Below are 12,898 nucleotides of genomic sequence, written 5' to 3' on the forward strand. Positions count from 1 at the left end.
CCTGATTCGCCTCCTCGGTGAAAATGCTACTTATTAGTGAAGTAGTTTATTTGTCACCACGGAGGAGAGGATCTGCATCACGCAGCTCGTTGCTGCTGCTGCTGCTGTGCACGGACTTATATGGTACAAATAAAGTCCGTACTGCTGCAGCGAAAGCTAGGTTAGCGCCTAGCATTTAATCAGCCGCTAAAGAAATGTTAAAAATTGTGTTACTAAAAGCTGGTGTATTTAAGTTTTTCAGTTATCTTTGTGACTAATTGTTGTATTGAGCCAGCAACGGTTTTGTATTTTTTTTCATGATTTTGAAAATATATAGAGATTTTTGTCAAAATTATGGCAATAATATGGCAGTTTTTTTTTCAGACAATATTGCATAATAGCAGTCACCATAAATAAATGGAATGGGTATTGGCCGATCTCACTCATGGATGATGGGTATCGGTGTCATAAAACCCCGATCGGAACATCCCTAGTCAAAAGTGCAAAATCTCAACTATATACCATGTTTGAATGGTCTCAATAGGCCAACTTAAATCATACTTAGGATAAGTCGATCACACCATACTTTTCAAGATTATTTTTGTCACCTTCGATGAAGAGGTTGTGGTAGCCGTTCGGATACATGGTCATTCAAATTCTGTCCCCAGACTCTGTGTACGTCATGCTTGCAAAGCACTCTGTGCTTTGGGATTGTGGATTAACATCTCAAACAACATGGTGTTATATGTTTTATGGCCCAGTATGTTTGTTTTCGCTGTCCCCATCCAGTTTTTTCTCTTACGATCCAATGACAGCCTTGTTTTATTTTTTTTTTTTTTTTTTAATACATAATAAGTGCAAAAAATGTGGTGTCACTGAGTAATGTGGTAACAATTGTTACTCTGAAAACTCACTAGAATGCACCATATGAAGCAAAAACAAAAAAATAAATACATTTGCCCCACCCTCGCCGGCGCTCACCCACCCAAGTAGATTTCAAACCTGTGGGAAACACTGTATACGTTCATTCTTCTTGGAGACTCCTCCCAACTGACCTACGGGACGCAGTGACATTTCCTGTTTAGCTGTATGTGTAGCATTGTTTTGTCTTAATTTTCTCTCCAGACACTTATTACATAGCCTGCTATTTTGCTGATCAAAGTTGGATACGCTCTGCAATTACAACGCGGTTCAAGCGAGACCTCTGTGAAGTATACTCGGCCACCCAAGCATTTTTCAGTCTTTCACGATAACGGTACGTTAGTTTAGCAGTTAGCATGGCTTCTCCAAGTTTCTCTCAATTACTCCTCATCCCTTTGTGAGAACGATACTTGTTGGAAGTGTAGCTTATTCGGCGCCATTGAGTCGAGATGATTGTGGCTGTGACTGCTGAGTTCGGAGCAAAGCAGCTATGTGATTAGTAAGCAGTAGTAGCCAGCCCAGTTTTTGTGCTTTTTACTTTATTTATTCTTAATTTTATTGTTTATTGTTGTATGACTTACTTTTGGTCCATGTACAGCACTTTGTATACAGCGGTGGTTGTCTTAAAGTGGTTTAGAAATACAGTTATGTACGGTGACTGTATTGTATAGGACTTCCCTATGTTGATGTCTATTCTGCCACCTGTTGGCAGCGGTTCAGCATAAGTTTGATAAGTGAAAGCTTTTTGCAAACCAAACCTGTATTTGATGTATTAATTACATGCAGTTTGCTGCAGATGAAAAATGATGATAACACAATAGTAGAAAGTGTTACACAATAAAAAGTCATCCATCGTCTTCGTGATACATATCGTCATATCGCCCAGCTCTAGTAGAAAGTGTGATTCAAAACAATACTTAATATTTAAAATTTCATGAGGCCAACCTGTGGATGAAATAGTGAAGCGTGTAGTCTGTGGCAAAAAATGCATCCAATGGATGTACCGAGCGCCCAGCGCATCAGTGAATAGAGGCAATTGAGGTAGCTACTAAAAATATATACACATTCTATGAAAAGCAAATAGTACTAGTTATTTTTTCTGGGCTTTCAATCTCAATGAAGCCATTACTTATGGAAGTATACTTATATATTTATTTAACATGGCATGCCAAAAAAAATGTGCACCATGCTGTAGAAGTGATGATCAATTTAAATGGATAAGATTCAATTTTAAATATTAAAACAAGAACGTGGTGATTTCATCACATTTATTATTTATTAGTGAAATTCGAGTGGCCCAACACAGTCACATTGTGGCCGCGGGCCATTGGGCCACCATTAATGTCAAACCCTAGTATTTATCCCAAAGGGAATATTTTTGTTAAGTTATTGATGTTGAATTGTTGAACATTTGGAATGTTTTACTAAATTTGGGCCTGTCAAAGTTATAGCATTCACTTTGGAGATTCATTTTAATTATTTAAAGCGTTTGAAAATTTTAACTACAAATCTAACCCCTTGACGTAATTTTCTTCACATACTGTGGCGGCCAATAACATCTGCTCATGCGTGAGGCCAAACGTGGGAGTTAATGGTGCGAAAATGGCCAACACGCACTATAGGTAGTTTGGCTTTGTTTCACTTGCTTGACACATTTTGGAAAAATCTGACAAGTGACTGACAAGAGTGCGTGGTCTCATAAGGAAGTTTTTAAAGCAGACGGAATATATGCTGTATGATGAGGAACCAAGCAATGTTGGCTTCCTCTTCAGTTCAAAATGAGCAAAAGAAAACAGACTTTGTTGTGCGAAACGCTATTGGTTTGTTTTAACAGTAATGTGCTTAATGAGTAGACTGCCTGTGCAAGTTAATCAAAAGAGTCGCATTATTAAATCTTGTCCAAACGTACAGTATGACAAAGTCATCCCAAGTACCTCAGAAATAATTGCTTGTGTTTCTTGACAGTTTAGAAGATTACAAGCAACAGTTAACAAGCAACAGTTAACAGACTCTATCTGATAGATCTTTGCAGTTTTTCGTTGACGAAGTTGCTTCAGCTAGGGCTCTTGTTTTGAACGCTACATTTGACCCCTCTGTCCAAGGTCCTTGTTCAGCAGTATTCTATTCCTTTGAGCCAGTTTCTTTGAAATTTTTGGAGGATGTGGTTAGCCATATTAAGCCATCGGACTCCCCTTATGACTCAGTTTCTCCACATTCCTTTAAGGAGATTGTTGCGACAATTGGAAAATTGGTTCTAGCCATTATCAACAGCACCCTGTCTTCTGGTGCGGTCCCCCAACATTTTAAGCATGCTATAATGCAAACCCCTGCTGAAAAAAACTGGCCTTGATCTAGCTGTGCTATCCAATTTGAGACCCATTTCCAAGTTGCCTTTTTATGTCTAAAATTCTGGAAAAAGTGGTGCACTCACAGTTAAGATCTTTCTTGGATGAGCATAATGTTATGGTTCCAGTCACGCTTTAAGAAGATGCATAGCACATGTTAGCCCAGGTTCCTCTGAGTCCCGCTCTGCCCCTCTATCGTATGGTGTTCCACAGGGTTCTATTTTGGGGCCATTGCTGTTCTCATTGTATTTGCTGCCCCTGTGTTCCATCTTTAGAAAACACGTTATTTCCTTCCACTGCTATGCGGACAACTGCCAAATCCATATCCAGCTGAGCAAAAAAGACGCATTCTCCATAAGACCTCTTTTTTCCTGCCTAGAGGACATCAAAAACTGGATGTCATGGTGTTTGGTACCAGTGGCTTGTCTACATCCCACCTTGACCTGGGCCACCTGGCTTCATATCTAAAGCCAACAGCCTTAAACTTGGGTTTTAAAATGGACAGTGATCTTAAATTGGACCAGCAAATCAGCGCTGTTGTAAAGTTGAGCTTCTTTCACCTTAGACAGCTGGCTATGGTATAGCCCCTCCTTTCCCATCAGCACCTAAAAACAGTCATCCATGCCTTTGTTACATCTCGGCTAGATTACTGTAATGCACTTTATTTTGGAGTCAGCCAGTTCTCCCTCAAACGTCTCCAGTTGGTCCAAAATGCTGCTGCCCGCCTACTAACTGGAGCTCGGTAGATGGAGCACATCACACCAACTCTGGCCTCCCTTTACTGGCTCCCAGTGCATTTCAGTGTTCGATTTATGGTTCTCCTATTTGTCTATAAATCATTAAATGGCCTCGCCCCGGCGTACCTCTCGGAGCTCCTCCACTCCTACGCACCTTCCCGCAGCCTCAGGTCTGCGGACCAGGCGCTGCTCGAGGTGCGAGGACGAAGCGGAGCCTCAGAGGGAATCGAGCCTTTTCGACCGCTGGTCCTCCCCTTTGGAATGACCTCCCATTGGATGTCAGGCAAACCCCCTCTCTGTCCACTTTTAGAACCTGGTTGAAGACACATTTCTATTCTCTGGCTTTTGACCAGACCTGAAACTTTCGGCTCTTTTCCGGTGTCAATTGTATATAGTGTTTTGTTAATTTATTGATTAACACTTGTGTATTATGGCTTTTTTATTGTTTTGTAAAGTGTTTTGTTACAGCTCTAGCTGTTATGAAATGCGCTATATAAATAAAATTGTATTGTATAACAATGACTATTTTGGTGGACTAAAAATGGGAAAGTACTTGTGTAACTAAAGTAAGTTGGAATTATTTTCCAGTATATAGAGAACACCCTGAACGGTATTCGTATTTGTCAGATGAGCAGCTTTGTGTTAAAATACAAATTGTCAATAGGCAAAGTTTGAGTCATGAACAAAAACTTACCCTGATGAATTTGATCTCATTTAGGTGGTATGGCCAAGAGAAGGACTACAATGTCCTAGTCATGGACCTGCTTGGGCCCAGCCTCGAGGACTTGTTCAACTTCTGCTCTCGACGCTTCACCATGAAGACGGTCCTTATGCTTGCAGACCAGGTAGCCAATGCTCACAAAATACATTCACTACTCACAAAAGGTTGGGGATCATCTTTTCGAGTGAAATATCAGGATGATCCTAGAATGCACTGTTGGTGAATTTATCATTTGACCTCTAAAATTTTGAGTACCGTATTTTTGGACCATAAGGCACACTTAAAATCCCTTAATTTTCTCACATCTCAAAAGTGCAACTTTAAAATGCAGTGCACCCTACGTATGGATGAATGTCAGCTTTTTAGTTGGTCTTTAATTCAAATTCTACAGCTTACGTTCACGTCATCCGCATCGTATTGCTAGGTATCTGTATATGTACCGGAACTAGGACTACTTTCTGCTACTGTGTCTAAGACTTAATCATGGGGAAATGTAGGTCTACTAGCCAATGCTGCGGTTGACTGAGCATTTCTGCCTGCACATTTCCAATGTTACAATGTGGAACAATATCATTGTGGTCTATGGGACAGAGAGGTAAACCTAAAGTTAAATTCCCTCCTCTTTACTTTCACATTCATGTTTGTGTTCTCATTAGTGCTGCCACAAACGATTATTTTGCTAGTCGACAAATCACTAACAGTAGTCGCGATTAGTCGACTAATCGGATAATATATAAATCGCAGCAAGCTGCTGCTCTCATAATAACCATCAGTCGCTTACAGCTTCTTTATGTATAAGCTAATCGTAAAGACAATTAAGATGATAGTACATTCAACTTATATTAAACTTTGCAACTTAAGCCATCATTCCTGACATGTTTATTAGAGATGGGACGAGATCTCGTGATCTCGCGGGATTAGAACGCCACGAGATTTCTTGTCCATGCACAGCACGGAATCTATTTTCTTTTGACGGTGTTTTGGAGTACGGGTCAATATAGCAGATGTCCTAAAAGGAGCTGTCACCGAATGGGAACTTCCGAGGCCAAATCACGGAGTCGCTGTTGTGACCGACAACGCTCGCAACATGGATGTGGCGATACGTGAGGCTAGCTTTGAGCCACACAATAAGTGCTTATCGTGCAGGAAATGAATGCAACGCTAGTGCAGCTGGTCCAAAGTTGGCCGCGTATCATGTTTGTTTGGACGTGTCAAGCGTATAGTTTCTTTTTTTCACCGATCCTCAACAACAGCAGCACTTTTGACGTCTAAATAAAGACAGCTCGAGCTGCCCGCGCACAAACTAATTATGGACATAATCACGCGCTAGAACAACTCTTGGACATGATGGCTCGCGATCTAGGGCAGCGGGGTGCCGTATCTGTAGCTCTGAGGAGCCCAGAACTACGACGAGTTGCAGAAATCATGACACAGACGCAGTGACATTCTTCTTGTTGAAGATCGACTGAGAAACAAGTTGAACTCTACAATACAATACTATTTTATTTATATAGCGCATTTCATAACAGCTAGAGCTGTAACAAAGCACTTTAAAAACAATAAGAGGCAGTGATGCATTTATTATAAATATATCAATAAATATTAACTAATATATAAAATGTAAATAAATAAAGCCAATAAATTAACATAAAACACTATATACAATTGAGTTACTGCCCCACGAGCACAGTTGAATTTTGTCAAAGTATTCAGTAAGAGGAAAGATCTCAGCTTTAGCTGTTATTGCAGCAATATTTGAGAGCATGTAACGAAAGTGACTCCTGTTTGCATTTGCACTTTAGAGCTAGATGATTAATTTTCTTGCAGTCTGTTCGATAAAAAAAACATTTTGAAAACTGATTTGGTATTTTTTTTATATTCGAAATTTAGCAAAAGTCTCGTCTCGTTCTCGCGGACTCAGTCTCGTGAGACATCTCGTCTCGTGGAATTTTTGTCTCGTCCCATCCCTAATGTTTATAAATGAGGGAGCAGCTTAAATTGATGGCGATGCTCTCACCGTAAATTTTTTAGCTGTAATTCTTTAGTGCATTTTAAAATGGAACTAAAACTATACATTATGCAGAGTTGCACTAATGCAGTGAAATGATCTATAAATACAAAAATAAATACTTGTATACATATTTCACTCTTCTTCGGCACCAAGACTTTTTTTTAAACATAGAAAGGTAGTGAAATCAGAGGGCTAAATTGAGAAAATGCACTGAAAACTAAAACACTTGTATTGGTTTTTAATTTTGTCTTATTTTAATCTTTATCCTTTTGTTTTTCTTCACTAGTATGCATAATTTAAAAGTAGCAAAATGATATTCTATTCAATCTACTTTTAATATTTGACTTTACACACAACAAGTGAATGAATTTACATTAGCCTTGACGTTAGCTCAACCAAAATAACTTATGCCTTAATTCCGCCCATTTGCGCCACGAGTTGCGTGGAAAACTTTAAGCACAATGAAATTGATCACAAGCCAATTGTTGAATAACAGAGTGCAAGTAGATGTATACAATATATGTTAACAGGACCAGTTGGAACAAAATATCAGTCTGGTGAGCCCTCAGATGTTGCTTGAGATTTGTCGTTCTTTCCACCTAGTTTGTGGCCACATTCACCGTTACCGCTGTCTAAAATGCATCGTGTTGTTCTTTCTGCTGGGTTGTACAGAAAGTATGTCCATATCTTTCCTTCGTTTCCGACCACCAAGCCCATTTGCTGTCACTGTTGCCATAGTCCATCAAAGGAAAGCGTGTCAGTCTGTGTGCGCCGAGACGAATGACCGCAGACCTGTTCGTGTTTTGTTGTCGGTGTGTGCGACGCGTGCGCCCTGGCGCGTGCTATCCCAGCGGTGGATCCAAACAAGGATAGGTTGCACCAGCATTGCAACGTTTTGGAAGACCGATTACGTGTACAATCGGAAGGGATGTCATAAATTTTGAACGTCTGACGGACCACACGCCAACAATTCCGTCCTGTCCCGTCTCGTCACCAAAAATTCATGTGCGTCCCGTCACGTTTTCGTCGTCAAAAAGCCACATTTAGCTCGTCATCGTCTCGTTATTGTCATGAAAAAAAGGGGTGTTAATGAAATATCGTCATCGTTGACTAAAACAACACTGCACAGCTCATCAACTGTCTTAAAGGCAAGTATACAAACAAAAAGCCGTTTGTCTACCGGCATGTGATTAACGCCTTAAGTGGCGCGCCTCCTGCATGTGTGAGGAAGTCAGATGTCCATAAGCAGTGAAGGTGATCACCTGTTTTCTGAAGATGAGCCATCACACCGCTGTAAAACGCCTCTTCTGATGAACGTAGTGGAAGCATTCAAACGCCTCTTCTGATGAACGTAGTGGAAGCATTCAAACGCCTCTTCTGATGAACGTAGTGGAAGCATTCAAACAAGTGACCAGAGATCTTCAGTCGGAATGAAGAAAAAAAAAAAGTGTAGTTTCACAGTGAACAAAAACCAAGCGAGGCATGCGTCGCAAACAGATGCGGTCTGAACCTAGCATAATAGTGATAAGTCTATCAAATAAATATACGGTTCAGTTAGAATAAACTATTTAACATACATTATTTTTGCAAAGCATTTTGTTATAACCTGGTGCGTTTTATGTATGATTTATTTTATATTTTTAAACAGACCCGTTCATTGATATTGCGCCTGATGAATACACCTAAAGGCTTCTTTTTACCCGTGTGGGCAGTGACCACGCGGACGTCACTGCAGCTCGCAGTTACATAGCTAGTATTGGCTAGGACACCACAGGATGCATTTTCCTCTGCATTTTATGGCAAATTCCAGTCACCGTTTTTACTTTACCGAATGACAAACGAAGCGACAGCGACAAATAGGAGATTGTGCCTGCTACAACAAAGTGGTCAAGATGAATAGTTGATGCACTTATTGTATTGCAAAATCAATTAAGAAGGCATTGGCGTAGGTGGTGTGTGTGTGTGTGTGTGTGTGTGTGTGTGTGTGTGTGTGTGTGTGTGTGTGTGTGTGTGTGTAGGCTTCTTTACTTTGCCTTTGTTGAGTGTATGTTTGTTTTCCCAGCTGTACTCGTGAGTCAAAGTGTGTGAATAAATAAACTTTGGTAACCATAAATAGCCTAAATCGGCTCTTATTGAGGAGGTGCGTGGAGGAACGTGTACTGACTTGGTGTCCTTCTTTTTGTTTTAGATGATCAGCAGAATTGAATATGTACACACAAAGAACTTCATTCACAGAGATATCAAACCAGACAACTTTCTCATGGGCATCGGCCGGCATTGTAACAAGGTAAGACATGCAAGTTCATTTCAGTGTAGAGATCCACTTTGTAGATGGCATGTCAACTTTGCAGCTTATGTTAACGTGTCTTGACTCAAATGCCCTGGTGGAAATACATTAATTGGCTTAACAGTGGTCCCAAGATGCATTTTGTCAAAAAGAAAGTAATGTTTGCGTACACCACCACCATGACCATAGCAACCATTTACTAATTTTAATCTCTGAAGGGAAAAAAAAACAAAACAAAAAAAAAACCCACATGAAACAGAAGACTTTTTTTTTTCCAAACTTTTGTATTTTAATTATTTACAGAAACATAAATTTACATTCTGTTGTGCAAAAGGCCACATTTTTTCTGAGGTTGCATAAGTGATATGCTTGGTCCTTTTTCTTTAGTCAGAAATAATTTGGTCCTTTACATTCACAAGTAAGAGACAAAAAGGATTGAAAGGTTCTGAGAGAACCTTTTCCCGGTTCTTTTATCTTTAATACTCACTATGCTAATAGTAAATACCAGACGTCTGCATATTCTCATTTGAACTACAGGAAGTAGTCGATTTCTGAACAAGTTCTGTTCCTACGCTGGCGACGAAACACAAATTTTGGTGTAAGTCGGATTTCACCCTTAAAGTTGAAATTTATGTCAAAATACTTTGTATAAAAAACTAAAATCGTGTTCCAAATTGGCTTGTATATGTTGTTGTAGTGACATTTTATGTTTTGCTGAGTTGTCTTGTTTCCGAGTTTTCTGGATGCATCGGATGCATCACGCGACTCACTGAATGGGAGGGGTGTGCGAGTGAGAGGAGAAGAGCGGAAGGGAGGAAGAGGGGACATTCGTGTGTGCTCATGACTGAGCGCTTGTTGCTCTCTAGTTGTCGTCGGCTACGCCCCACAGTAGCAGTGTTGAAGTAATAAAAAGGCGATAACTAAACTAATGTCTGACATTGTGTCTTTGGAAGATGTTAATACATTATAAGATGATGTACTTACCAATACTGCTGAGACATGGAAGAAGAAGAAGTAGGGAGGGTGAAAAAGGCAGAGATACTCCCGGCGTACAGACAAGCACTATGGACTAGCTACTACTACACTAACAAAATGAGGCAAGAGGCACAGGCGTCGTAAAGTCGAAACGTCATAGGTCAAGTACGTCGTAACTCGAGGACTTCCTGTATTCAAATGCCAGAAAAACCCCGACACGGCCATGAAGCCGGTTTCGGCTAGAATTGCAGGTCTAACCTGCCCAAAATGGTTCCTATTCTTTATATTCCCTTGACCACCCAGCGGCAAGGGGGAGGACTACCTAGCCCATATATGACTCCATGGTCTTCACTGGTTCCAAGTAGAAAAATGTGTGTCAGAGAGCAGATGGCTAGGAAGATGCTAAGTCAGGAAGAAAGGTCACAGCCACACAACGGCCTAGTTCAAGTCACACATCTAATTATATGTGTCAGAGAGGTCTAATCTAACAATCCCCCTGTTTGAGTGCTCCTTTTTGTAAGCAACGGATTCAAGTTGACTGGTCATACCAAGTCTGTCAGTGATATTGGCATGAGGGTATTGTGTACCTCCTGATGCTGCTTCATCAGTAGGTGATTGAGGTAACAGGGTCAGAGCACTTTCAGTATCGCAAATGTAGAAAAGGACTACACAAGTGGGAAGCCCATTTACAATTGCAATGGTAGCCACACAATACTTTGATAGTGCTCCTGATTTTACTGTCACTGTCACTTCGCAATGCTTGCTTGCCAATTTGATGTATGCCATACTTCACGTACGATGCGGTGCATACATAAGGAATAGGATGAGCTGTTAGCTAATGACTGCTTAAGGAGGAACGAGTCCTAGCTAGTCAGTGGTAACCACATCGTAGGTGAACGTCTCACTAGGTTGAATGTCCTGCAATGGTACTAGAGCTTGCTTTTGCTTGTATTATCTTGGCTTTGTGGTCTTAACGTTTCCTCTAAAGCTTTCTTGCATTTTAACATATTTCACTTTTACATTTACCATGGATAATACCACAAGACCAAAATATACACCACATTCAACAATGTGATGCGGTTCCTAAAGCATATTGTACTGTATGCAAGACCAGCCTGCGAACACGGTATTATTTCTTCATAAGTATTTTCCCCTATTTTTACTGTATTCTGAGCTATACAGTGATTGGAAGGTGAAAGATTGATAATTTGTGAAACTGCATAACTCTATTTCCATTTATTTCAATTAATGCCCGACTGATTAATCGGCCGCCAGATTAATTTGACCAGTCATGGCCCTTCAAATATTAGCAAAAGTAATTGGCCACATGGCCGACATTTGCAGATTGTTCTTACCTTTATGCACTCTAACCATTTACAGCAATTGTACTCAAGTAACACTTTGTCTCATTTATTACACCTAAATCTGTACCTTAACCGGAGATGCACATAAACTGTGGGCATGAGCACTGCAAATTGACTAGGGATGTTCCAATCAGGTTTTATGACACTGATACCAATGCATGAGTGAGATCGGTCGATACAGATTCCGATCACATGTAATATCTGAATATTTTTCCATTTATGGTGACTGCTTTTGTGCAACATTATCTGAAAAAAAACCCAGCCATATTGCCATAATTTTGTCAAATCTATATATATTTTCAAAAGCAAGAAGAAATACAAAACCGTTGCTGGCACAATACAACAATTACTCAGTCACAAAGATAACTGAAAAACTTACATTTACCAGCTTTTAGTAACAGTTTTTAACAGATCAAAATAATCAGCAGTCTCAAAAAACTTAATTATGCAAAAAGTCAAATAAATAACATGCCACCTAAACATTGCATGATTCAGAATATAATCAAAGTAGAAAAACTAGTCACATGCATTCTTCACTTGAATAAACTGTTCAATGAGTTTCTAAATTGAAACTACTCAAGAACTTTATTGTCTTGTGCATAGACGAACAATCTGGTGCATTTGTCAACGAGAAAAAAGTCACTGTTAATCTTTTAATCTCCTTGTGGCAATAATGTCACTTATACTGCGCTGTGTCCGCCTTGACTTTTATTCAATGCAGTGAGCCTCAAACTCACCATAGTCTCCCAATTGCTTGTCCTTCAAATGTCGGCTTAAGTTGGTTGTGTTGAAACTTTTGGCCATGCTCCCGCGCGAGGTACTTTTTCATGGCATATACAGGACTGTATTACAAGACGCAAACTCCACGCACACAGCAGACAATGCTATGTTCACACCAACTGCCGTGGTCGGGGGGACGTCGCTTATTAAACAAATGAACTTTTTTGCTATTTCGTCTCATGGCAGCCAACCATGCGCTGCGGGTGATCAGATGCTTTGATCGGCAATAAAAGGCTTTGATCGAATATTCCGAAAATCGGCCGATCATGATCGGTGCCCGATCGATCGGAGCATCCCTAAAATTGACTAATGCGCCAGTTCAAGTCTGTCACTGCACTTTTGCGCGCTAGAATAATGGAGCTCAGTCAGCCTGACTGCAGTCAGGCTATGCAGTCTCAATTCAAAGTCAAGTCAGCCACCACAACGATTGCATCTGAGGGCTAACTTCAAAATAAAAGCTAAGTGAGACATTGATATCTATGTACAGTCCTACTTGTTGTGAATTTATTTTGAAGCTGACCCTCTCAGTGAGTTGCGTAGCGTATGAACAACCATTGTGTGGCTGAGTTGACTAGGCTAGCTCCAATGCTAACAACTACATTCGCCGTTAGACGGTAGCTAAACGGCTCGTTGGAGAGCCCCCGGCGAAATGATTATTTCCGTGTCGCTGTGCCCTAGAGAAGTGTGCTAGACAAGCTCATCATGTCAGAGGTGGCTAATTTTTTGAACAGGCCATGCAACTCAATTGTTAAATATAAATTTAATGTATTTTTATAAA

General features: G+C 40.3%; 1 protein-coding gene across 3 annotated transcripts in view; it reads left to right on the forward strand.

Moving 5' to 3' along the window:
• The window catches only part of csnk1a1 (casein kinase 1, alpha 1), a 40,853-nt gene that overhangs the window by 9,912 nt on the left and 18,043 nt on the right, over positions 1-12,898 (forward strand). For all 3 annotated transcript variants that reach the window (XM_086023957.1, XM_086023956.1, XM_086023958.1), the window contains exons 3-4: positions 4,701-4,827; positions 8,903-9,001. In XM_086023957.1, coding sequence (XP_085880083.1) covers positions 4,701-4,827; positions 8,903-9,001 — 226 coding nt within the window. The remainder of the gene's footprint in view (positions 1-4,700; positions 4,828-8,902; positions 9,002-12,898) is intronic.

The sequence above is a fragment of the Filicampus tigris genome, chromosome 2, assembly GCF_054856515.1.
Source record: "Filicampus tigris isolate MCC_2025a chromosome 2, RoL_Ftig_1.0, whole genome shotgun sequence".
In the NCBI taxonomy this organism is placed as follows: domain Eukaryota; kingdom Metazoa; phylum Chordata; class Actinopteri; order Syngnathiformes; family Syngnathidae; genus Filicampus; species Filicampus tigris.